Source organism: Ovis aries, chromosome 14 (genome assembly GCF_016772045.2).
Source record: "Ovis aries strain OAR_USU_Benz2616 breed Rambouillet chromosome 14, ARS-UI_Ramb_v3.0, whole genome shotgun sequence".
NCBI lineage: Eukaryota > Metazoa > Chordata > Mammalia > Artiodactyla > Bovidae > Ovis > Ovis aries.
In genome coordinates, this window is record NC_056067.1 from 61,690,384 (window position 1) to 61,717,724 (window position 27,341).

General features: G+C 43.7%; 1 protein-coding gene across 5 annotated transcripts; it reads left to right on the forward strand.

The window, feature by feature from the left end:
- Window positions 1-775: 775 nt before the first annotated feature.
- Window positions 776-27,341, forward strand: LOC101113619 (cationic amino acid transporter 3-like). 5 transcript variants are annotated; one of them, XM_042232380.2, is made up of 13 exons: window positions 776-867; window positions 9,359-9,461; window positions 11,832-12,230; window positions 13,239-13,397; window positions 14,355-14,532; window positions 14,737-14,849; window positions 15,007-15,229; window positions 15,398-15,537; window positions 15,640-15,742; window positions 25,814-26,013; window positions 26,212-26,378; window positions 26,649-26,757; window positions 26,920-27,341. In XM_042232380.2, the coding sequence occupies exons 2-13, from the start codon at window positions 9,398-9,400 to the stop codon at window positions 27,015-27,017; spliced, it is 1,953 nt and encodes a 650-aa protein (XP_042088314.1). In that variant the 5' UTR covers window positions 776-867; window positions 9,359-9,397; the 3' UTR covers window positions 27,018-27,341. The 5 variants fall into 5 exon arrangements, with proteins under 5 accessions (XP_042088314.1, XP_060255094.1, XP_060255095.1 ...); XM_060399111.1 differs by having other exon boundaries at window positions 11,835-12,230; XM_060399112.1 differs by lacking the exon at window positions 9,359-9,461.

Below are 27,341 nucleotides of genomic sequence, written 5' to 3' on the forward strand. Positions count from 1 at the left end.
GTTGGAGCCACCAGGGAAACCCAAGGATACTGGAGTGGGTAGCCTATTCCTTCTCCAGGTGATCTACCTGACCCAGAAGTTGAAGTGGTATCTCCTGCACTGCAGGTGGAATCTTTACCAGTTGAGCTACCAAGGAAACCCACTGAAGCTGTTACTGTCTGCTTGTTGGGGTGGGCAGGGGAGTTGACCTTTGGCAGTAGTATAACCCCCCTCCCAGCCATTGCTGGCATCCAAAATAAAGGAGACTTTCCTTCCACCAACCTGTATTCCACCCTCCAGTATTCTTAATGGCTTTTGAGGAGCCAGCAGCAGGACTCTGCTTTTGGTTATGACACGACTGAACTGATTACTTAAAGAGGGTTAAAATGGTCAATTTCTCGTTATTTGTATATTGGTGGTGGTTTATTCACTAAGTCATGTCTGACTCTTGTGATCCCATGCACTTTAGCTTGCCAGGCTCCTCTGTGTATGGGATTCTCCAGGTGAGAATACTGGAGTAGGTAGCCTATTCCTTCTCCAGAGGATCTTCCCAACCCAAGAATCGAACCTGGTCTCCTGCATGCAGGCAGATTCTTTACCGACTGGGCTATGAGGGAGATGTCATTTGTACGTTACCACAGTCAAAAAACGTTTTTTAAAATCCCCTGACAGTAACCACAGAAGTGTTAAGGGCTGACAGGAACTTTGCATAAGCTTCCGGTCCTCCCAGCCTCCTCCCCACCCCAACTACCCAGGGGTTAAGGGTTGTCTTCTCTGCTCAGGGACTTCCCTCTTTGGTTTTTGGACAAAGATCAGCTCCTGCCGTGCACGACTTACCCTCAGCCTCCCTGACTGACCCAGTGCTCCAGGCTCTGCTCCAAGGATCCAGTAAGTCTCGGGTCACCCTGTTCTGTGGGAGACTGGGTGCTGAGTTCACATCCTCCCAAAGAGACCTCTGCAATCCCAGAGTGCAGCCTGGCTCCAGCCTGAGGGTGGAGAGACCCATTTTCCAAATGAAAGTAGGAAGAGCTGGGAGCTGTTGTGTTTGTGTGAGAAGAGGAGGGGCTGGGAGAGATGGGATCTATGTCCAAAGGCTCTTCGACCGGTTTTAGACTGGTGCTCACTCAACACTCAGATGACCCTCACGTAGAGTTTGTGATTTGGGTACCACTGCCTTCAGTCTCCTGTCTCTTTCTGCCCTCCATGTCTGCTGATGCCTCATCTAGGAGCTGAGCATTCTGCTGAGGACGACTCGCTGGTGCTTCATGTTAAGTTACCTTGGAGTTTTGTACACTCAGCAACTCTGTGAGGCTGGCTCTCCTGTTCATCACTGGCATCATTTTTTTTAAATTGTGGTAAAATACACATAAATTTGCCATCTTCACTATTTTTGAATGAACTGTTCAGCAATATTGGGTAAATTTACACAGCTGTGACACCAATTTGCAGAACTCTTTTCGTCTGGTAAAACTGAAACCGCGTTCTCGTTTACCAATGACTCCCTATTTTTCCTCTCACCCAGGCCGTAGTAAACCACCGATCTATTTCTGTCTCTGTAAATTTGACTGTATCAGGTACTTCAGAGAAGTGAACCATGCAGTATTTGTCTTTTGGAGACTGGCTTTTTATCATTTAGCATATTGTCCTCAAGTCTCTTGTCCACAAGGGTATTGTCCCTGTTGTAGCATGGGTCAGAATTTCCTGTCTTTTTATTCCTGAATAATATTCCTCTGTAGGCACACATCACTTTCTGTTCATCCATTTTTCGTGGATGGCCATTTGGGCTGCTTTCATCTTTCAGCTATTGTGAACCAAGCTGCTACAAACATGGGTGTGCAAATGTCTCCTGTGACCTCAGTTTCAGTTCTTTTTGGTGTACACTAAGAAATGGGATTGACCAACCTTGATGGTAATTTCAGTTTTGGTTTTTTGGAGGAGCCACCATACTTTATCCATAGCAACTGCACCATTTTATGTTCCTAATGAGAGGGCTCAAAGGTTCATCAGAAGCATTTGACCAAGAGGGAAACACAGGTCCAGAGAAATATATGACTTGTTCAAGGGCAGAGAGGTGTTTGTGGGGCCCAGATGCTAATCATAGCTTCCTGACTCTTTGAATGCTTGTCCTCAACCATAATTGAGGCCACCCTTATGGTAATGTTTGTGGCTATCCTTGCTGTGTTGGCTTGTCAGCCGAGGCCCTCCAGCGCAGAAGTTCATTGTGCCTATTTGCCTAATCCGCCTTTCCTGCCTGTTGATTGGATGAATGAACCCATTCGTGTTTTTGTTAATGATACTCTTCTTTTGGGCAGGGCTCCCATCTATCCTAATAATGTTAAAACAGTGGTGAACACTCCCTTCAATTTTTCAGGTGTGTCCATTTATCCACCTATTTGCTTTGCCATACCTTCCTCTCTTCAAGAAGTAGCTCCAGTTTTGAATGGATGCGTTAGCACTTCCTTGAAAGGCATGCTTACTGATTCTCTGAGAAGTGATGGCAAGATAGAGTTTTGGTCTTTACAGCTGCTGATGCCAGAGGCGCAAGAAAGACTATCTGAAGCCTTAAAAAAGGCAGCCCCTCATTTAAAGGACTATCCGAGCTGTGCACTCCCCATCTCGGACTCTGATGAACAAGGACTACAGGCCTGGGAAAGCATAAGCAGAATTTCTGGCTTTCCTCATTGGAAAGAATGCATGTACGCCACAAAGTTATCTATTCCCATTGCTGCCACCAGACATTTTCTGACCGACTAGGGGTGCCCCTATCTTTTGAATCAACAATGGGGCTTAATTTATGCAGAACCTTTTAGGTCCACATGGAATAATTCATTTCTCCCTATGCCTTTAGTAATTACTAGGTGGCATGCTAATGGATGGGCTCCTCCTTTAGTGAGCTTCAATGGAACGGGTCTCATGCAGCCTGAGTTTTGGAAAGCATTGGCTGAAGTGGCACCTGTGATTTTACATAGACCTTTAAATGAACAAAGATAAATAGTACGGGCCTGCGTACATTCTCCCTATGCCTTTTTGTTGGCCAGAAATCAGAGTGATTTGCAAGTTTCTGAAGGAGAAACTGTTTACAGTGTTATATGTATGAATTGTTTAATATCAAATTGTGTTGATGGGAATGATTATAATAATTATAAGGCTGTGATGATTGTAAAACAACCACCATATTTGATGGCTCCTGTAAAATTAGAGTGACAATGGTTTGATGATTATGCATTGAAAGTTTTATATGAACTTAATGGCTTAATTTCTCAACCTAAGAGATTCATTGCAGCTCTGGTTGTGGGAATAACTGCCTTGATGGCTATAATTGCATCAGTTACGGTTTCTGCTGTTGCCCTGTCAAAAGAAGTGCATGCTGCCTCGTTTGTTGATCAGCTGTCCAAAAATGTCTCCATAGCTCTTACTATGCAGGAAATTATAGATAAGAAAATAGAAAATAAGGTCAATGCTTTAGAAGAAGCAGTTCTGCTTATGGGGCAAGAAATTACAAATTTAAAAGTTAAATTGTGTTTAAGGTGCCATGCTGAATTTAAATGGATGTGTGTTACCCCTCTACAAGTGAATGAGTCCATGCACTCTTGGGAACGCATTAGAAGTCATATTTTAGGCGTCTGGAATCATTCAGATTTTAGTATTGATATTTCTAAGTTGCATCAGGATATTCAGAATATGAAGCTGGAGGAATCTGACTTTTCCTCTCAATGGCTTTCTAATGCCCTCTTTGAAAATCTGGAGGGATATCTTTCCCACGGATCCTTTGTACAGTAATGATTAATGTGGCCATGTGCTTATGCCTGTTAGTTCTGATTTGTGTGATGACCCCGTGCCTTTTCAGAATACTCAGCCAAAAATTCTCTGCTCTATCTACTGAGTTTCATACCTATGCTCTAAAAAATAAAAAAGGGGGAAATGGAGGCACGGTCCCCAGCCCCCTCTCCTCATTCTGCAGTCACGGATCCCGGGATGAAGGAGTTAGGCCTTGTAATTCTGACTTGTCTTTTCCTCTCCTCAGCTGAGTTGACTGAAAAGGAATATTAAGGTGCTTATTGTTCTTGAGAGGAGCATGAGAAGGCATAAAGCCTTCGGCAGTATTGCTCTGAAAATAATTCATAAAGTAAATCATTGACATTTGTTCAAGGACTTTTACAAAAAAGTGTTCCAGGATGAGCACATAGGCCGCAGCTTGAGGCCATGGGAGGGATTGATATCTGAAGCTTATTTGCGAGGAGAATGTTTGTGGTGAAGGAGTTTACTGAGTTTAGGGTTTAGAAATAATTTTAAAAGTTAGAACTTAAAGATTTAGGGAATGTTGTAAAGTTAGCATATTTTACTATAGCTTATAGAAGTTAGGAATTTTTAGAGACACTGTAGCTAGAAGCCTTTTTAAGAGCTAGTGAGCTCAGGATGTTAGGGGCAAACAGGATTTAGGAAGATAAGTCGTAAACTGAGGAGTGTAGCATAAGTTACAGTGTAATCACAAGTTAGCTATAGGACACATTAGAGGAGGTAGATAACAGATGATAAGGTTAATTCTGAGAGAATCACTGAAGCAGGAACTCTGTTTGAAGAGCACCAATGATTTATGGAGATAATAAATCTGGGAGAGGGGGATCTGAAAATGTCAAACCTCTGGCCTAATGCTTTTGGAAAAGTATAAAAGAGAATCTTAAACTTGGAATAAACAGGCAGTCCATAGAAAAATGAGAGGCTGCCTCATTCACCAACACCATCTATCTCTTCAGGTTGAATCCCTGGCTGCTGGAGTTGGACTCCGGCACATAATGCTCAACTTGAACTTTAGAGTAACATGGACAGAAGCCGCCTGACCTTAACTGATGTTCACTGAGTCAGCCTAGCCCTGCAGAGCAAGTGTGATGGGGAGACATTCTATCTCCCAAAGGATTGAAAACACAGTCTCATTTCTGATTGAGAATGAAGATTAGTCCTCCCTCCCTCCAGGCACTTGGAAGGCCATCTGTTTTTCCTTTTTTTTTTTTTTTATTTCCCAAAACTTAATACTCTATTTTTTTAATTTTTACAATTTTTTTTTAGTTGGAAGATAATCACTTTACAATATTGTGCTGGTTTCTGCCTTAAAACAAGGAGGCTCAGTCATAACTATATGTGTATGTCCCCATCCCTCTAGGTCACCACAGAGCTCCAGACTGAGCTCCCCGTGTTCTACAGTGGCTTCCACGAGCTATCTGTTTCACACACAATCGTGTATAAATGTCAGTGCTCCTCTCTCAGTTCGTCCTACCCTCTCCTCCCTCAACTGTGCCCACAAGTCTGTCCTTACATCTGCATCTCCATTCCTTCCCTACAAATAGGTTGATCTGTCCTATTTTTTTAGATGCCATACATATGCATGATATACAATATCTGTTTTTCTCTTTCTGAGTTTCTTCACTCTGTATAACAGACTGTAGGTTCATTTACCTCACTACAAGTGACTGAAATTCTTTCCATTTTATGGCTGAGTGATGTTTCGTTATATATATGTACCACATCTTCTTTATCCATTCACCTGGCTGTAGACATCCAGGTTGCTTCCATGTCCTGCCTCTTGTAAACAGCACTGCAAAGAACATTCACGTACATGTATCTTTGTGATTTGGTTTGATTTGACTTTGGTTTTCTCAGGGTTTATGCCCAGTAGTGGATTGCCAGGTTGGATGGTAGTTTTATTCCTAGACTGTTAAGGAATGTCCATCCTGGTCTCCATAGTGGCTGGGTCAGTTTACTTTCCCACCAACAGTGCAGAAGAGCTCCCTTCTCTCCACATCCCTTCCAGCATTTATTGATTGTAGATTTTCCAATGCTGACCATTCTGACTTCTGTGAGGTGATAGCTCACTGACATGTGGACCCAGTGGGGGGAGGAGAGGGTTGAACAAACTGGGGGATTAGGTTTGACATGTATACACTACATGTGCAAAACAGATAGCTAATAGGAACCTGCAAAGAGCACAGGCACCTCAGCTTGCAGCTCTGTGATGCCCTAGAGGGTTGGGATGGGGGACGGGGTGGGAGGGAGGCCCAGCAGGGAGGGGACACATGTATACATATAGCTATTCACTGGGCTTCCTTCCCTTGTGGCTCAGTAAAGGATCCACCTGCCAATGCAGGAGACGCCGGTTTGATCCCTGGGTTGGGAAGATTCCTTGGAAAAGGAAATAACAACCCACTCCAGTATTCTTGCCTGGAGAATCCCATGGACAGAAGAGCCTGGCAGGCTACAGTTCATGGCGTGGCACAGAGTCAGACACGACTGAGTGACTAACCAGCAACAAAGCGGATTCACTTCATTATATCACAGAAACTAACACAACATTATAAAGCAATACACCTGTGGCTGAATCACGTCAATGCATGGCAAAAACCACTACAATATTGGAAAGTAATTAGCCTCCAATTAAAATAAATATTTTTTTAATGTAAAAAGAGAACACTCAAATGAATAAAATCAGAAAGGAGGAGATATTATAAATGGTACTTTAAATATACACAGTCTTATAAGAAACTACTATGAAAAACTATATGCCAACAAACTGGATAGCCTAGAAGAAACAGACCAAAATTTAGAAGCATCCAACATATCAAGACAAAATCAGGGTAAAATAAACAATATGAATAACAAGTAAGGAGGTTAAATCAGTGATAAGAAACCTCTCAACACAGAAAAGATAGTTTCACTGGCAAATTTTACAAAACATTTGATTTTTTAAAAGCTATTAAAATGTTGGCCGCGCTAGGTTTTAGTTGCTGCCCGTGGGCTTCCTCTCTGGTTGTGGCGAGGGGGCTACTCTTTGCTTTGGTGTGCATGCTTCTTGCAGTGGCTTCTCTTATTGTGGAGCACAGGCTCAGTAGCTGTGGAGCACAGGCTTAGTTGCTCCATGGCACCTGGGATCTCCCCAGACCAGGAATCGTGCCCTGCATTGGCTGGTGGATTCTCATCCACTGTGCCACCAGGGAAGTCCAAAGAGTAAGAATATCAACAAACACGAAAAAACTACATTTATTTCTAGACTCCTTCCTTTTACAAGATAGTGGAGAAAACTCGTGGTGTGTATGTGTGTGTGTGTGTGTGTGTGTGCGCGTTCCCAAGAGGGCCCCCTCATAATGGAAGAATCTTTGACAATACCGTGATTGGAAATTTTTTCATCCTCTTCCCAGGTTACATGACTTTTTCTCGACTCCCCTGTGATTTAGTTTCCATTCTATCAGGGCTAGCCTGACTTAGGGATTTGGATTGGTTTCCAAATGCAACCAAGACAGGAAACCCACTGGTCTAAGGCACAGTGATGAATTCATGTCAAAAACAGGATGCATGGGGGAGGGGGCAGAAGGCAAGAGAGAGACAGAGTGAGATGAAGAAGTGTTTCCATCTGAGACAGAAAAGAGGCACAAAGAGGAGGCACAGATGGGAGGACTAACATGCTGAATCCCGGAGTGGGGGGAGGGGAGGGGGGCAGGTTATCAACTGTGAATCACAGGCCACAGTGAACTCAACATCAATGTAAAATATTCACATATAATGTAAATACAAAGCACCCAAACTCAGCGATGGATATAGAATTGAGTGATAATTTCAGACCCTTTAGGAAGTACACAAAAATGAAAAGGAGTTAGTATGGGGTCGCGAAGAGTCAGACACGACTGAGCGACTTCCCTTTCATTTTTCACTTTTGTGCATTGGAGAAGGAAATGGCAACCCACTCCAGTGCTCTTGCCTGGAAAATCCCAGGGACAGAGGAGCCTGGTAGGAGGTCATCTATGGGGTCGCACAGAGTCAAACACGACTGAAGCGACTTAGCAGTAGCAGCAGCATTTGAGAGATAGAGGTCAGAGGGCTGGGAAGTTAGGGAAGGGATAATGATCAGGACACTCACTTGGAGACACAGGGTAACTGTTGAATGAAAAAGGAAAAAGAACAGGAATGTGAGCATACCTCTGATAGTTACCAGTCACCGTGAGATGAATTAAAAGTATGGGAAATTATGTTGGAAAGAGGAGAGGGTGGGGAGAAAGCAGCAGAGGTGGACCTGAGTGGCTCTCTCATGAATCATAACAGGAAGAGAGTGCCTGTCAGTTCGGGTTTTCTACTGGGCTTCCCTGGTGCTTCAGTAGTAAAGAATCTGCCTGCCAAAGCAGGAGACGTGGGTTTGACCTCTGGGACAAGAAGATCCCCTAAAGGAGGAAATGGCAACCCTCTCCAGTATTCTTGCCTGGGAAACCCCATGGACAGAGGAACCTGTCATGTTACAGTCCATGGGGCCACAAAAGAGTCAGACATGACTGCGTGACTAAAGAACAAGAAAATGCTATACAAGGTGATATCAGACATGCCTTTCTCATGGCTTAAGTCTCTGTCCTTACATTAGTTTAAACTCTGTATGTTTTCTCCTTTTATATTACACTTGTTTAAAAAGTCAAATTTTTTTAAAACCAATGTGGATTTTTTTTCAATATAATATATGTGGGTTGGATTCCAAATGTCCTGCTGTTGTGAAAGAAGGAAGTGCTCCTTACTACTAAATCCCTAATGCCTATTTTAGATGTCTTATTTTTTTAAATTTAGACTCTCACTTATTGGCTGCTTCAATTTGAACTATTTTCTTTTCATTTTATTGAAGTATAGTTGATTTACAGTTGAGATAATTTCTTCTGTACTGCAAAGTGACTCAGATATATGCATATATTGATATATTGTTTTCAGTGACATTTATCACAAGATATTGATTATAGTTCCCTGTGCTATACAGTAGGATCTTGTTGTTTATCTATATAGAATAGTTTGCATGTACTAATCCCAAACTCCCAGTCCTTCCTTCTCCCTCTCCCTTCGCTATCATACGTGTGGTCTCTATATCTGTGAGTCTCTTTCTGTTTCATAGATAAGTTCATTTGGATTGTATTTTAGATTCCATATATAAGTGGTATCATATGGTATTTTTCTTTCTCTTTCTGACTTTCTTCACTAACTATGATAAGCTCTAGGTCCATACTGCTGCAAGTATCATTGTTACATTTTTCATGGCTGAGTCTCATTCCATTGTATGCATGTATGAATATATATATATTTGTTGTTGTTTAATCACTCAGTTGTGTCTGGCTCTTTTGTGACCCCATGGACTATATCCTGCAAGGCTCCTCTGTCCATGGGATTGATTACCCAGGTGAGAATACTGGAGTGGGTTGCCATTCCTTTCTCCAGGAGATCTTCCTGACCCAGAGATTGAACTGGGAACTCCTGCGTTGCAGGCAGATTCTTTACATCTGAGCCACCAGGGAACCCTCATCATATTGTAGAAGCATTTAAACTTTATTGCTCTTGGGGCAGATAATCTTGTCCTCTATCCTCCTAGGTTCTCTGTCTAGAGCCTGCAAAGACACACGAAGGGTAGATGAACAGGAGAAAAACTACATCTACAACTACCTTCTGTTTACGTTTCCTGAGGAACGAGGCAGGTGAGGTCTAGGCTAGATATTTACACTAGACTTCTGTTTGCACTTGGAGATGGAAATGCCAGGAACAGGGTAAATAACTGGACTTTGCCTGCTGTGGACGTGTTACTATAACAATCATGGCAGGGACAGAAAGGGGCTAAACCTTGTGTGTGTAAAAGGTCAAGAGGTCACATATTTTCTATCTTTGGGACACCACACATGTGCAGAAAAACTCCTTGAGGGGGCAAAAAGGAGGGGGTGCCATCTCATAGTAGGTGATGTCCAGGCCCTCACAGGCCTGTGTGCTGGAACCCATCTAGAAAAATAGCTGCACACACCTGTCAGGGAGGGTCCTAAGGCAGGGCAGGTGTGGAAAAAGAAACCAGGTAATTGGCCAAGGTAAACAAAGACCGGAAGAACTGCCCTGCATAGATGATTTAACAGTCTCTTTATGCGGCTCCTCCTCCTTTTGGACAACGCCCACAGGCTTTCTCTTGGGTGTGAGTTCTGCCTGGCTTCTGTCTTAACTAAAGAAACCGTTCCTCTGTGTGCTCCCACACGACGGTGCTGTGTCTCTACTAATACACTTTTACCATATTTTTGTTTTTGCTTCCTGGAGAAATGCTTTTTTTTTTTTAAACTGGGTACTAGAGCCAGGAGAACCTTGCTCTAGTTTCTAGCCCCCAATGTACTGGCGACTAGAGGTCCTTGTTTTCATACAGCGTACTCAAGCCCAATTCTTGGGCAAAGAACTAAGCCAGCACTCACGGCTCTCTCTCTCCGGGATCATTTGGGACTGAAACCCAGGATTTCACGGTAAACTGCAGGTCTCCCCAAACTGCTGGCTGGAGACTTCTGACTCTCTCTCTCTCACAGGAGAACTTGCTCTCACTCTCTGCTTTGTTCTCTTTCCAAGACTTGCAGAGGTTTATCTAGGTCTGCTCAATAAAGGAGCCCCAGTTATCTTTTCCTTGCCCTTCTCCCCATTTCTCTCATTCTGCCTAAACAACAACACCCAGCCTTTCCCTCACCCAAGCAGAGCTTCCCTCATCAACTTTGGGAGAACCACGCCTGGAATCAAGGCACAGCACCTACCACCACAGCCATCAAATTGCTCCCACTTTGTTGTATCTGTTGTTTAGTTGCTAAATCATGTGTGACTCTTTGCGACCCTGTGGACTGTAGCCTGCCAGGCTCCTCTGTCCATGGGATTCTCCAGGCAAGGATACTAGACTGGGTTTCCATTCTCTTCTCCAGGGTATCTTCCCCACCCAGGGATTGAATCTGTGTCTCCTGCACTGCAGGCAGATTCTTTACTGTCTGAGCCCCCAGGGAAGCTCAACCCAGGAGGATTCCCTTCAAAAGCCAGATGGGCCAAGAAAAGGAAAACTCAGGTTTGCTTTAAGGTTTGGCCCTTATTGAAGTTGAGGGTTGGAAAGTGGCCTAAAACTTGGGTCTCTAGATTATAATGCTATCTTACAATTAGATCTTAGTTGCCACAAAATAGGTAAATGGACTGAGGTTAACTCTCCTGACATTCTAAATGACCCCCTTCTAACTTCTCCCAACTCTCAGGGGGAACCCAAGCTTCGCCAATCCCGTTGTTGTTTAGTCCCTCAGTCTTGTCTGACTCTTTGCAATCCCTTTGACTATGGCCTGCCAGGCTCCAGGTTTCCTTACTCCTTCAGATTCAGTAGTCTTAGGACACTGTATTTGTAAAAGAAACATTGCTAACCATCATCTGACAACATACAGTTGCCACAAACCTTCAATTTTTTAAAAAAGTCTATATATTGTGGCACAATAAGTGGATGTATGTTTGTGCTTGTACATCTACATTTGAACAGTTAAGGGAGAGACAGAAAGCATTTCCTGAGTCTGCAGGTCTTAACTGCCTTCAGCTCAAGACAATCCAGGGATCTCCCAGGGGTCTCAGTGGTAAAGAGTCCACCTGCCAATGCGGGAGACACAGGAGACTCAGGTTTGATCCCTGGGTTGGGAAGATCACCTGGAAGAGATCATGGCAACCCACTGCAGCATTCTTGCCTGGAGAATCCCACAACAGGGGAGCCTGGCAGGCTGCAGTCCAAGGGGTCTCAAAGAGTCAGACAGGAGTGAGCATATACACGCACCAATCCATATTCCAAGTGGCACATTTTGGGGGAGACCTAATCCTCTCCACCTCACTTCTCTTTAAAAAGCCTTTCCAGTAACTTTGAAACATGTGAGAAGATTTCTTTGGGTTTGAAGAAACCAAAGCTCAGAGATGGAGACCTTGTCCCAAGTGTCCTTTACCACCTGCCCCTCATCGCTCCACTGCTCCGTGGAATTGGACTCCCAGGGCCAAGGGCAGGTGGACCTTGCTGATGGCTTTGTGTCTTGTTTCCTCAGCAGATCACAGCTCCTCAACTCCATCCAGGATGCGGTGTCAGGATCTCCACCAGTTTGGTCAGAAGCTGGTCCGCAGGCGGCTCCTGGAGCCTGCCAAGGATTCTGAGAGTCCCACGGCTCCTCTGAACATCCTGAATCTGGTGGCCTTCGGTGTGGCCAGCACCCTGGGGGCCGGCGTGTACATCCTGGTGGGAGAAGTGGCCATGTTCATCGCTGGGCCAGCGATCGTCATCTCCTTCTTGGTGGCCGCTGTGTCTTCTGTGTTGTCTGGGCTTTGCTATGCCGAGTTTGGGACACGGGTCTCGTGGACTGGTTCTGCGTATCTCTACAGCTACATCAGCGTGGGAGAACTGTGGGCTTTCGTCACTGCCTGGAACCTCATACTGTCCTATGTCGTTGGTGAGGGGATGGGAGGGGGGTTGGTGTGGGGCTGAAGTCCGGGAGACCAGGAGTACGTGTTTGGGTCTTTGGTCATACATGAGAACTGCGTCATCCACTCCGTGAGGGGAGGAGGGAAATAACGTCTGGAAAAGTCCACAACTTCATTCTTCTCAGCTCTCCCCTGATTTCCTTAAATGATGGACCAAGAACCCAGAGGAAAGGGCACTGTAGGGAGTGGGTGAGAGGGAGGCATGGCCCACAGGCTTATCCCCTCACCATACTGAAGTCTCTGCTTAGCAGTTGCCTTCATAGAGTTTCTATTAGCATTTGAACTAAAATTTTAATCCTCATCACCCAGACAACTTGCTCCCACTTCTCTCTTTTCTTGCATAACTTTGATCTCTCACTGACATTAAATAGTTAACCTATTTTAGAATTATCTGGGTCTATTTTCCCCACCCCATGAAAAGAGGCTCTCTGAGATTTGGTATTTTGTATTTTTTCCCCAACATACTTGACTTTGTGTATTTGTTGTTTTTCCATCACTAAATTGTGTCCAACTCTTTGCAACCCCATGGGCTACAGCACGCCAGGCTCCTCTGTCCTCCAATATCTCCTGGAGTTTGCTCAAACTCATGTTCACTGAGTCAGTGATGTTGTCCAACCATCTCATCCTCTGCCGCCCCTTCTCCTTTTATCTTCAATCTTTCCCATGTTGGACATCTTCTGACCTGGAGGGCTCCTCTTCGGGCATCGTAACTGTTTGCCTTTTCATGCTGTCCATGGGGTCCTCCTGGCAAGAATACTGGAGTGGGTTGCCATTTCCTTCTCCAGGGCCCATGTTTTGTCAGAACTCTTCACTGTGACCTGTCCATCTTGAGTGGTCTTGCATGGCATGGCTAATAGTCTTATTGAGCTATGCTCGCCCTTCACCACGACAATGCTGTGATCCACGATGGGGTCTTGGTGTATAGGGGGGGTCCAATTTATATTTGTCAATGAATCTTCCTTCTTATTCTGCTGTAGTCACAGGCAGCGTGGCCAGGGCCTGGAGCATCGCCTTTGACAGCCTGATTGGGAACCGCATCTTTCAGGCCTTAGAGGGAACTTTCTCTCCATATATGCCCTACTATCTGGCCAAGTATCCAGACTTTGTCGCCCTGTCCCTGGTGCTGTTGCTCACAGGTGAGGCAGGGATCCAAGTTAGGATGGGAAGACTGGGATGTGGGGTGGCGGGGGAACTAGGATGGGAAAGGCATGAGGAGGCAGAACTGTGGGAACTAGAAATTAGGGTCTGGTTAACCAAAGACAGGAAGTCAAGATGTAGACCATTGTTTCCCACCCTTGGCATTACTGACCTTCCAGGCAGAAACAGCCTTTGGTGTTGGGGGCTGATGTGTGCACTGCAGGATTTTCTTAAGCAATCAGTCAGGTGTGTAGCATCTTTGGAATTCATTCACTAAACACGTATGACTCATATTTCCCAAAATGTGACAATCAGATGTCTCCAGACATTGCCAAATGTCCCTTGGGGACCCAAATCACCCCCAGCTGAGAAATATTTACTTAGAGTGACAAGTTTCTTCCTCTGTCCTGAGACTTTTTTCAAATGGGAGGAAATTAACATAGCATAAAATTAGCCATTTTATTATTTTTCCTTAGCTTTGTTGATATATAATTGACATACAACACTATGTAAGCTGAAGGTGAACATCATGATGATTTGATGGATGTGTATATTATGTGACTGGAGTAGGAAATGGCAACCCACTCCAGTAATCTTGCCTGGAAAACTCCATGGACAGAGGAGCCTGACAGGCTACACTTCGTGTGTCTCAAGGGGTTGGACACGACCGAGTGACTGAGCCCATATTATATGATAATGGCTACAGTAAGAAACTAACCATGTTAAAATATGCAATTCAGTGGTACTTACAGCATTCAATACGTATAACAATCACCTTCATCTAGCTTCAAACATTTTCATCACAGCAAAAGGAAACCCGGTACCCACCGAGCAAAGACAGACTATCCATCTTAATCTCACAGCCCCCTAACCTCTGGCAACTACTAGTCTGCTTTCTGTGTCTATGGATTTGATTTGGCTATCTTGGAATGTCTCATATTCCATCTTTCCCACAGGAGTACTGGTTCTGGGAGCTCGTGAGTCAGTCCTGGTTGGAAAAATATCCACAGGCATCAACCTTTCGGTTCTCAGCTTCATCATCCTCTCTGGCTTCATTAAGGGAGACCTGCACAACTGGAAGCTCACAGAACAGGACTACACGTTGAACACGTCTGAATCTGGTGACATCTATAGGTCAGGAGGGTGCTCCTGGTCCTTGTCATGCTTGTTGGGGCTGGTGCAGAGCTGGGAATCTGGCAGGGACTAAAGAGACCTGGGCTGGTGGATCTGGATAATGAGGTCCTGGAGCCCAGGGCTTGTGGTATTAAGGGTGAAGTCCAGCAGCGATGACTGAACGTACCTCCCTCATGGTCTTTCTTGCTTCTTCTCTCACTGTAGCTTGGGCCCTCTGGGTTCTGGAGGGTTTGTGCCCTTCGACTATGACGGAATTCTCCATGGAGCAGCTCTGTGTTTCTACTCATTTGTGGGTTTTGATGACATTGTCACTAAAGGTAACTGGTCATTTTGTGTCCCATCAGGGGATTGGGCTGCCCTTGGGCATAGGGGCTGATAGAAGATTTTTTAAAGCTTTTGAAAGTTTAGAGGAAAGTGGATTTTGTGCTGTGCCATCAGTGTTTTCCTAACCTGAGATGTTCACCCACCCTGCAGGGGAAGAAGCCCCAAATCCTCATCGCTCCATCCCCATCAGCATCATGAGCACGGTCTTCATCTGCTTTTTGGCGTATTTTGGTGTCTCGGCGACTCTCACCCTCATGGTGCCCTACTACCAGATTCAGCCTGACAGCCCCTTTCCGCAGGCTTTCATCCATGTTGGGTGGGGCCCTGCCAGATATGTCGTGGCTGTTGGCATCCTCTGTTTTCTTTTATACAGGTCAGTGTCAAGGCCTTCTCTCCATAAACTGTCAGATGCTCAGGTGTTTCAGCCCTTGGGATTCAGAGACAAGAGGGGAAGACCCCTTACCAGGTAGACTAGGGAGCCAGAGCCCTGGTCTCTCCTGCTTCTCAACATACCCACCCATGTCCCCACCATCCCTTCCAGACTGCAGAGCTCCTTGTTCCCCGTGCCTCAGGTGATCCAGGAAATGGCAGAGGACGGGCTCCTTTTCCGAGGACTTGCCCGAACCCATCCCCGCACGAAGACCCCCATCATGGCCACTGTGTCCTCTGGAATTCTCGCAGGTGAGCAAGAGAATTCACTTCTCCTCTGATCCCTTTCCTTATCTGGGTACATCCAGTGGTTTCTTCATGCCGACCCCCACCTCGTTTGTGCCCTCATTCTAGGGATCATGGCGTTGCTCTTTGAGTTCAGTAATCTGGTGGACCTCATGTCGATTGGACACCTGCTGGTTTACACTGTGGTGGCGTTTTTTGTCCTTGTCCTCAGGTGAGACTCCACTGCACCCTTACTGGGGCTCTTACATTCCTAAAGACTCAATTGCCGTCCATCCTCTTCAGGGTTTTTTTTTTTTTTTTTTTTTTTAATTGGAGGCTAATTACTTTACAATATTGGAGTGGTCTTTGCCATACATTGACATGAATCAGCCATGGGTTTATACGTATTCCCTATCCTGAACCCCCCCTCCCACCTCCCTCTCCATCCTATCCCTCTGGGTCATCCCAGTGCACCAGCCCTGAGCACCTTGTTTCATGCATCAAACCTAGACTGGTGATCTGTTTCACATATGATAATATACGTTTTAATGCTATTCTCTCAGATCATCCCACCCTCACCTTCTCCCACAGAGTCCAAAAGACTGTGCTATACATCTGTGTCTCTTTGCTGTCTCACATAGAGGGTAATTGTTACCATCTTTCTAAATTCCATATATATGTATTAATATACTGTATTGGTGTTTTTCTTTCTGCCTTACTTCACTCTGAATAATAGGCTCCAGCTTCACCTACCTTATTAGAACTGATTCAAATGTATTTTTTTTAATGGGTGAGTAGTACAGGAGACAGGGATCAAGACCATACCCATGGAAAAGAAATGCAAAAAAGCAAAATGGCTGTCTGGGGAGGCCTGACAAATAGCTGTGACAAGAAGAGAGGCGATAAGCAGAGGAGAAAAGGAAAGATATAAGTATCTGAATGCAGAGTTCCAGAGAATAGCAAGAAGAGATAAGAAAGCCTGCTTCAGTCAACAGTGCAAAGAAATAAAGGAAAAGAACAGAATGGGAAAGACTAGAGATCTCTTTGAGAAAATTAGAGATACCAAGGGAACATTTCATGCAAAGATGGGCTCGATAAAGTACAGAAATGGTATGGACCTAACAGAAGCAGAAGATATTAAGAAGAGGTGGCAAGAATACACAGAAGAAATGTACAAAAAAGATCTTCATGACCCAGATAATCATGATGGTATGATCACTCACCTAGAGCCAGACATCTTGGAATGTGGGCTTGGAATGAAGTCATCTTGGAATGAAGTCAAGTGGGCCTTGGAAAGCATCACTACGAACAAAGCTAGTGGAGGTGATGGAATTCCAGTTGAGCTGTTTCAAATCCTGAAAGATGATGCTGTGAAAGTGCTGCATTCAATATGCCAGCAAGTTTGGAAAACTCAGCAGTGGCCACAGGACTGGCAAAGGTCAGTGTTCATTCCAATTCCAAAGAAAGGCAATGCCAAAGAATGCTCAACCTACAGCACAATTGCACTCATCTCACATGCTAGTAATGCTCAAAATTCTTCAAGCCAGGTTTCAGTAATACATGAACCATGAACGTCCTGATGTTCAAGCTGGTTTTAGAAAAGGCAGAGGAACCAAAGATCAAATTGCCAACATCCGCTGGATCATGGAAAAAGTAAGAGAGTTCCAGAAAAAAATCTATTTCTGCTTTATTGACTATGCCAAAGCTTTTGACTGTGTGGATCACAATCAACTGTGGAAAATTCTGAAAGAGATGGGAATACAGACCTCCTGACCTGCCTCTTGATAAATCTGTATGCAGGTCAGGAAGCAACAGTTAGAACTGGACATGGAACAACAGACTGGTTCCAAAGAGGAAAAGGAGTACATCAAGGCTGTATATTGTCACCCTGCTTATTTCACTTCTATGCAGAGTACCTCATGAGAAACGCTGGACTGGAAGCAACACTAGCTGGAATCAAGATTGCCGGGAAAAATATCAATAACCTCAGATATGCAGATGACTCCACCCTTATGGCAGAAAGTGAAGAGAAACTAAAAAGCCTCTTGATGAAAGTGAAAGAGGAGAGTGAAAAAGTTGGCTAAAAGCTCAACATTCAGAAAACGAAGATCATGGCATCCGGTCCCATCACTTCATGGGAAATAGATGGGGAAAGAGTGGAAACAGTATCAGACTTTATTTTTGGGGGCTCCAAAATCACTGCAGATGTGATTGCAGCCATGAAATTAAAAGACGCTTACTCTTTGGAAGAAAAGTTATGACCAACCTAGATAGTATATTCAAAACCAGAGACATTATTTTGCTGACTAAGGTCCGTCTAGTCAAGGCTATGGTTTTCCAGGAGTCATGTATGGATGTGAGAGCTGGACTGTGAAGATGGCTGAGAGCTGAAGAATTGATGCTTTTGAACTGTGGTGTTGGAGAAGATTCTTGAGAGTCCCTTGGACTGCAAGGAGATCCAACCAGTCCATTCTAAAGGAGATCAGCCCTGGGATTTCTTTGGAAGGAATGATGCTGAAGCTGAAACTCCAGTACTTTGGCCACCTCATGCAAAGAGTTGACTCATTGGAAAAGACTGTGACGCTGGGAGGGATTGAGGGCAGGAGGAGAAGTGGACAACAGAGGATGAGATGGCTGGATGGCATCACTGATTCAATGGACGTGAGTCTGAGTGAACTCTGGGAGTTGGTGATGGACAGGGAGTTATGGCATGCTGTGATTCATGGGGTAGCAAAGAGTTGGACACGACTTAGTGACTGAACTGAAGTGAACTGAATATTCCATTGTGTATATGTACCACTGCTTTCTTATCCATTCGTCTGCTGTGGACATCTGTGTTGCTTCCATGTCGTGGCTATTATAAACAGTGTTGCAATGAACATTGGGGTATATGTGTCTTTCCTTGGTGTGTACGCCCAGCAGTGGGATTGCTGGGTCACATGGCAGTTTTATTTCCAGTATTTTATGGAATCTCCACACTGTTCTCCATAGTAGCTGTACTAGTTTGCATTCCCACCAACAGTGTAAGAGGGTTCCCTTTTCTCCACACCCTCTCCAGCATTTATTGCTTGTAGACTTTTGGATAGTAGCCATTCTGACCAGCGTGAGTTGGTACTTCATTGTGGTTCTGATTTGCATTTCCCTGATAATCAGTGATGTTGACCATCTTTTCATGTGTTTGTTAGCCATCTGTGTGTCTTCTTTGGAGAAATGTCTGTTTAGTTTTTTGATCCATTTTTTGATTGGGCCATTTACTTTTCTGGAATCGAGCTGCAGGAGCTGCTTGTACATTTTTGAGATTAATTCTTTGTCAGTTGCTTCATTTGCTATTCTTTTCTCCCATTCAGAAGGCTGTCTTTTCACATTGCTTATAGTTTCCTTCGTTGTGCAAAGCTTTTCAGTTTAATTAGGTTTCATTTGTTTAATTTTGCTTTTGTTTCCATTACTCTGGGAGGTGGCTCATAGAGGATCCTGCTGTGATTTATGTCGGAGAGTGTTTTGCCTATGTTCTCCTCTAGGAGTTTTATAGTTTCTGGTCTTACATTTAGATCTTTAATCCATTTTGAGTTTATTTTTGTGTATGGTGTTAGAAAGTGTTCTAGTTTCTTTCTTTTACTAGTGGTTGAACAGTTTTCCCTGCGCCAGTTGTTAAAGAGATTGTCTTTTCTCCATTGTATAGTCTTGCCTCCTTTGTCAAAGATAAGGTGTCCATAGGTGCGTGGATTTATCTCTGGGCTTTCCATTTTGTTCCATTGACCTATATTTCTGTCTTTGTGCCAGTACCATACAGTCGTGATGACTGTAGCTTTGTAGTATAGTCTGAAGACAGGCAGGTCAATTCCTCCAGTGCCATTCTTCTTTCTGAGGATTGCTTTGGCTATTTGAGGTTTTTGTATTTCCATACAAATTGTGAAATTATTTGTTCTAGTTCCGTGAAAAATACTGTTGGTAGCTTTTAGGGATTGCATTGAATCTATAGATTGCTTTGGGTAGTATACTCATTCTCACTATATTGATTCTTCCAATCCATGAACATGGTATATTTCTCCATCTATTTGTGTCCTCTTTGATTTCTTTCATCAGTGGTTTTTTTTTTTTTTTTAATGTTCTATATATAGGTCTTTTGTTTCTTTAGGTAGATATATTCCTAAGTATTTTATTCTTTTCATTGCAATGGTGAACGGAAGTGTTTCCTTAATTTCTCTTTCTGTTTTCTCATTGTTAGAGTATAGGAATGTGAGGGATTTTTGTGTGTTAATTTTATACCGTGCACCTTTAGCATATTCATTGATTAGCTCTAGTAATTTTCTGGTAGAGTCTTTAGCGTTTTCTATGTAGAGGATCATGTCATCTGCAAACAGTGAGAGTTTTACTTCTTTTCCAATCTGGATTCCTTTTATTTCTTTTTCTGCTCTGACTGCCGTGGGCAAAACTTCGAAAACTCTGTTGAACAGTGGTGGTGAGAATGGGCACTCTTGCCTTGTTCCTGACTTTAGGAGAAATGCTTTCAATTTTTCCCCATTGAGGATAATATTTGCTGTGGGTTTGTCATATATAGCTTTTATTATGTTGAGGTATGCACATTCTCTTCCTGTTTTCTGGAGAGTTTTTTTTTTTTTATCATAAATGGATGTTGAATTTTGTCAAAGGCTTTCTCTGCATCTATTGAGAGAATCATATGGTTTTTATCTTTTAATTTGTTAATATGGTGTATTACATTGATTGATTTGTGGATATTAAAGAATCCTTGCATTCTTGAGATAAAGCCCACTGGATCATGATGTATGATTTTTTTAAATATGTTGTTGGGTTCTGTTTGCTAGCATTTTGTTAAGGATTTTTGCATCTATGTTCATCAGTGATATTGGCCTGTAGTTTTCTTTTTTTGTGGCATCTTTGTCTCATTTTGGTATTAGGGTGATGGTGGCCTCATAGAATGAGTTTGGAAATTTACCTTCCTCTTCACTTTTCTGGAAGATTTTGAGTAGGATAGGTATTAGCTCTTCTTTAAATTTTTGATAGAATTCAGCTGTGAAGCCATCTGGGCTTTTGTTTGCTGGAAGATTTCTTATTACAGTTTCGATTTCAGTGCTGGGTCTGTTAAGGTTTTCTATTTCTTCCTGGTTCAGTTTTGCAGGGTTATACTTTTCTAAGAATTTTCCCATTTCTTCCAAGCTGTCCATTTTATTGGCATATAGTTGCTGATAGTAGTCTCTTATGATCCTTTGTATTTCTGTATTGTCTGCGGTGATTTCTCCATTTTCATTTCTAATTGTGTTGATTTGATTCTTCTCCCTTTGTTTCTTGATGAGTCTGGCTAATGTTTGTCAATGTTATTTATCTTCTCAAAGAACCAGCTTTTAGCTTTGTTGATTTTGGCTATGATCTCCTTTGTTTCTTTTGCATTTATTTCTGCCTTAATTTTTAAGATTTCTTTCCTTCTACTAACCCTGGAGTTCTTCATTTCTTCCTTTTCTAGTTGCTTTAGGTGAAGAGCTAGGTTATTTATTTGACTTTTTTCTTGTTTCTTGAGGTGAGCCTGTATTGTTATGAACCTTCCCCTTAGCACTGCTTTGTAAGTGTCCCACAGGTTTTGGGTTGTTATGATTTCATTTTCATTCATTTCTATGCATATTTTGATTCCTTTTTTATTTTTTCTATGATTTGTTGGTTATTCAGAAGTGTATTGTTTAGCCTCTATATGTTGGAATTAAAAAAAATTTTTTTTTCCTGTATTTGACATCTAATCTTACTGCATTGTGGTCAGAAAAGATACTTAGAATGATTTCAAGTTTTTTGAATTTACCAATGCTAGATTTATGACTAAGGATGTATTCTATCCTCAAGAAGGTTCTATGTGCCCTTGAGAAAAGGGTGAAATTCCTTGTTTTGGGGTGAAATGTCCTATAGATATCAATTAGGCCTAACTAGTCCATTGTGTCATTTAAAGTTTGTGTTTCCTTGTTAATTTTCTGTTTAGTTGATCTATGCATAGGTGTGAGTGGGGTATTAAAGTCTCCCACTATTATTGTGTTACTCTTAATTTCCCCTTTCATACTTGTTAGAATTTGCCTTACTTATTGTGGTGCTATGTTGGATGCATATATACTTATAATTGTTATGTCTTCTTGAATTGACCCTTTGATCATTATGTAGTGTCCTTCTTTGTCTCTTTTCACAGCCTTTGTTTTAAAGTCTTTTTTATCTGATATGAATATCTCTACTCCTGCTTTTTTTTTTTTTAAATTTCCATTTGTGTGAAATATCTTTTCCCAGTACTTCACTTTGAGTCTGTATGTGTCCCTTGTTTTGAGGTTGGTCTATTGTAGACAGCATATATAGGGGTCTTCTTTCTGTATCCATTCAGCCAGTCTTTGTCTTTTGGCTGGGGCATTCAACCCATTTACATTTAAGGTAATTATTGATAAGTATGATCCCGTTGCCATTTACTTGTTGTTTTGGGTTCAAGTTTATAAACCATTTCTGTGTTTCGTGTCTAGAGAATATCCTTTAGCATTTGTTGGAGAGCTGGTTTGGTGGTGCTGAATTTCTCAGCTTTTGCTTGTCTGTAAAGCTTTTGATTTCTCCTTCCTATTTGAATGAGATCCTTACTGGGTACAGTCATATTGGTTGTAGGTTTTTCTCTTTCATCAGTTTAAGTATGTCCTTCAGGCCATTTCCTTCTGGCCTGAAGAGTTTCTTTTGAAAGATCAGCTGTTATTCTTATGAGAATCCCCTTGTGTGTTATTTGTTGTTTTTCCCTTGCTGCTTTTAACATTTATTTTTTGTGTTTGATCTTTGTTAATTTGATTAATATGTGTCTTGGGGTGTTTCACCTTGGGTTTATCCTGTGTGAGACTCTCTGGGATTTCTGGACTTGGGTGACTATTTCTTTATCCATTTTAGGGAATTTTTCAACTATTATCTCTTTAAGTATTTTCTCATGGCCTTTCTTTTTGTCTTCTTCTGGGACTCCTATAAGTCAAATGTTGGGGAGTTTCACATTATCCCACAGGTCCCTGAGGTTGTCCTCATTTCTTTTAATTCTTTTTTCCCCTGTGCTTCATTTATTTCTACCATTCTATCTTCTACCTCATTTACCCTATCTTCTGCCCCCGTTAAACTACTGTTGGTTCCCTCCAGAGTGTTTTTGATCTCATTTATTGCATTATTCACTATTGAGTGACTCTTTTTTATTTCTTCTAGGTCCTTGTTACACATTTCTTGCATCTTCTCAATCCTTGTCTCCAGGCTATTTATCTGTAACTCCATTTTGTTTTCAAGATTTTGGTTCATTTTTACTATCACTTTTCTGAATTCTTTTTCAGGGAGACTCCCTATTCCCTCCTCTTTGGTTACGTTTGGTGGGCTTTTATCATGTTCCTTTACCTGCTGAGTATTTCTCTGCCTTTTCATCTTATTTAGGTTGCTGTGTTTGGGGTGGCCTTTCTGTATTCTGGCAGTTTATGGTTCCTCTTTATTGTGGAGGTTCCTCCCTGTGGGTGGGTTTGGACGAGCAGCTTGTCAAGGTTTCCTGGTTAGGGAAGCTTGTGTCAGTGTTCTGGTGGGTGGAGCTGGATTTCTTCTCTCTGGAGTGTAATGAAGTCTCCAGTAGTGAGTTTTGAGATGTCTGTGGGTTTGGTGTGACTTTGGGTAGCCTGTATACTGAAGCTCAGGGCTATGTTCCTGCATTGCTGGAGAATATGCGTGGTTGTCTTGCTCTGGAACTTATTGGCTCTTGGGTGGTGCTTGCTTTCAGTGTAGGGATGGAGGCTTTTGGATGATCTCTTATCAATGAATGTTCCCTGGAGTCAGGAGTTCTCTGGTGTTCTCAAGTTTTGGGCTTAAGTCTCCCGCCTCTGGTTTTCAGTCTTCTTCTTACAGTAGCCTCAAGACTTCTCCATCCATACAGCACTGATGATAAAACTTCTAGGTTAGTGGTGAAAACATTCTCCACAGTGAGGGACACCCAGAGAGGTTCACAGAGTTACACAGAGAAGAGAAGAGGGAGGAAGGAGATAGAGGTGACAAGAAGGTGAAGAGGGGGAATCAAAAGGGGCGAGAGCAAGCTAGCCAGTAATCAATTCCCTATGTGCTCTCTACAGTCTGGAACCCTCAGAGAGGTTTATGGAGTTACACAGAGAAGAGGAGAGGAAGGAAGGAAATAGAGGTGAGCAGGAGGAGAAAGGGGGAGAATCAAAAGGAGAGAGAGAGATCTAGGCTGTATTCTGTTTCCTAAGGGTTCTCAACATCCTGGAACACACACAGAGATTTACAGAATTGGGTTGAGAAGAGAATGGGGAGAGAGGAGATAGAGGTGACCTGGGGGAGAAAAAGGAGAGTCAAAAGGGGGAGAGATTAATCAAGCCAGTAATCATATTCCTAAGTAAAAATGGGTACTGAAGATTGGATTCTTAAATGTACAAAATTGATAACAAATACTATAAAGCAAAGATCAAAAATCTAGAGTCGAGGTTAGACTCTCAAAAATACAATATCATTAAAAAATCACAAAATATATAAGAAATATATATGATGTTTGCTTTGAAAATAGGGTCTTATTTTGCAATGTAATAGTAGTTTATGAAAGTGAAAATTAAAGGAGTAATGGAGGAATTTTTAAAAAGGAAAAAAATTTTAATAAATGATAATAGTAAAAATATATCTAGGAGTTTCTCTGGAGCTGTTGTGGGCAGTGTAGGGTCAGTTCAGTTTCAGGTAGTTCCCTGTTCCAGCTTATATTTCTCAAGATCTCTAGGCCTCTTCCAATGTAGTCTGTGTTAACTACAGGGATTTTAATCTGTTGTACCTGTCACTTCCAAAGTGGTTCCCTGTTTGTTTGGCTTCTTCTGTTTGCAGGTCTCTTCAGTGTCTAATTTCTGACCTGACACAAGGGGGCGAAGGTGGTCTCTTGTTTAGGCTCACTTGTTCAGTGGTGCTGTGGGGAGGGAGGAACACTGCAAACAAATATCACAGGCGTGTGTGGGGTGTGCTCACAGTGTCTCAGCCACACTAGGTTTGCCCCTGCTCACCGCATGTGTGCTTTCCCAGTCTACACTGCCCGGGCTTCAGGTTGCTCTGCAGGGAGCGGGCCCTGGGTTCCATGCACTTCTCAGGTCTAAGCTGCTCAGGTTCAGGTTCTCGGGTACTCCACAAAAGCACAGACTTGGTTGGGCCTTCGTTTGTGCCCTTCCATGATCTGAGCAGCTCAGGTGACCAGGTGCTTGGCGAGCGCAGTCTCCTAAGGTGCGGTGTGGCTTATCACCTCCCCAGGCCCAGCCGCTTGGTTTCTGGGGCACACCTATCTCCGGTGGGCGGTGTGTCTTTTCTGGGTAGCTGATCTCTGGCTGCGACCCTCCCAGTGGATGTTACCCTCCAAGAATCTCAGAAAGTTTTGGTTAGAAACCGGAAGCCTGTTCCCAGTTTGGTAGGGGATGCCCTCTCTGGGGCCGAGATTGCCCCTTTCCGGCTCTGGTTGCCCCCCACCTGCCTCCAGCTGGGGATGGCCTGTCCGCAGCCAGCTAGCTCTCCTCTGGTTTTCGCTCAGTCCTTTGTTCTGTGAGCAGGCCGGCAGTGCCTTAGGTTTGGGCTTCTCACGGGATAGTTCTCTCTCTCTCTCTTTTTCCCCTCGCTCTTTCTGGCTATTCCATAGTTTAGGTTTCCGTCTCATGTTAGCTCCCTCAGATTGCCCTCAAGGCATTAAGGCATGGTCCTTACGCTAAGCAAGGCAGCCCGCTCATCCCCATTCAGTCCCTGCTTGCTGCTAGTGGAGGAAAGCGTCTGGGGTACTTCTCCTCTGGGAGTTGCCATTAGAGATGTAACATGCGGGTTTTATTTATTTTTCCTCCTGGTTTTGCTGCCCTCTGAGATTCCAAAACTCCCCCAGACCCGCCAGTGAGAGGGTTTCCTGGTGTTTGGAAACTTCTCTTTTTAGAATCCCTTCTCGGGACGGATCTCTGTCCCTTTTTTGTCTCTCTTTTTATCTTTTATATTTTGTCCTACCTCCTTTTGAAGACAATGGGCTGCTTTTCTGGGTGGCTGATGGCCTCTGCCAACGTTCAGAATTTGTTTTGTGGAGTTTGCTCAGCGTTCAAATGTTCTTTTGAAGAATTTGTGGCGGAGAAAGTGGACTCCCCGTCCTAGTCTTCTGCCGTCTTGGCCTCACCTCCCTACCCACCACCCGCCACCTCCTTCAGCCTTCTGAAGTCCTGCTCTGCTTAAGGCAGGAAAGTGGTGCATTCGGATATCTGTTTTTGAATGAGTAGGGACTGCTGTTGATATTCCTATAATATCTCTAACTCAGATACCAGCCAGACTGGAATTTAAGCAAGAACGAGAAAACAGAAGACAAAATTCAGATGAAGCCTCTAGTCAAGGAAAATCCTTTGGACTCTGAACCTGAAGCAGGAAGCTCAAAGACTCTCAAGAGTCTGTGGTTGCCTGTGAGCAGCAGCCCTACCCAGAAATCCGCCCAGATTGTCTATAGATGTGCCTTCCTGCTTGGTGAGCACTGGGACGTCTCTTTGGTCATATTTTGAAACTGACAGGATGGAGTGAGAGTGTGTGTTTTGTCAGTGGAGGAGTCTTACAGATGTGATGGCCCTTCCTGATACTGCTGGTTTCTGGGAGGGATGTGACCAGAGGTCCTGACGTCTTTGTCTTCTGGGTCCGGCCTCTTCTCCTCCTCCTTGACCCTTGCAGTCCTCCTGCTGATTATCCTGAGCCTGATCCTGGCCCAGTGGCCCAGTCAGGTGTTCTCTGGAGACCCCGTGCTCACAACAGTGGCTGTGTTGCTGCTGCTGCTCATCACTGGGGTCACGGCCATCATCTGGAGGCAGCCCCAGGACCCCTCTCCTCTTCCATTCAGGGTAAGTGAGCTGATGTGTCCAAAGTGTCCTCCTTGGGTGAATGAGGTCTGTGTCCTTTGACGGCAAAATGTCCTTTCCTGCACAGGGAATGAGGGGAGTTACTGAAACCAATGGACTCTTCCCTGATCCACCCTCAGGGCTTTGCATACACGATCTCAGTAGGCACTGAATTCACAGCCCAAGGAGGACAGGAGCCTCCCACCCACGTGGGGTAGGGTCCCCTTTAAGACATCTGGGCTGTGTTCAGGGATGAGCTGCCTCTGCCCACAGGTCCCTGCTCTGCCTGTCCTCCCGCTGGTCAGCATCTTTGTGAACGTTTACCTGATGATGCAGACGACCTCTGGGACCTGGGCCCTGTTTGGCATCTGGAATGCCATCGGTAAGTTACTTTCTGGGATAAAGAGGTCTCTTGAATGACTGAACCCAACATCTTCCTACTATTTCTCCCCACACTGTATCAGACGCCATAGGAGGTCTACTGGGCATTTGGAAGTGAGGAGAGCACCTACGTTTCCTTCTTATCGTCTCATCTCCCTTCTAGGGTTTCTCATATACTTTGGATATGGGATCCGACACAGCCTGGCAGGGAACAATCATCAACAGCCACCAGCCACCAGCCTCCACCTCCCAGACTCTTGACAAAAACATCCCTGGTGCTGAGTCATCTTAACCACAGGAAGTAGATGTTGCAAGGAATCCCTCCATGCCCTGGCAGATCTGCTGGTGCAAGGGACACTGTGAGCCTCGGTGGAGTGTGAAGGTGGAGGCATCTAAAGCCCTGTATTTCTTGCTTGTGGAGAAAGTGACTGGACTTTTGTGCAATTTTCAGTAAACTTTTCAAAGCATACTATACATACTTATAAGTGCATGCTTCATAAGTGTGCAGCAAGATGAATTTTCACAAAGTACCACAATGTAAGCAGCAATGAGAGGAAGAAATAAATTATTATGGGCACATTAGAA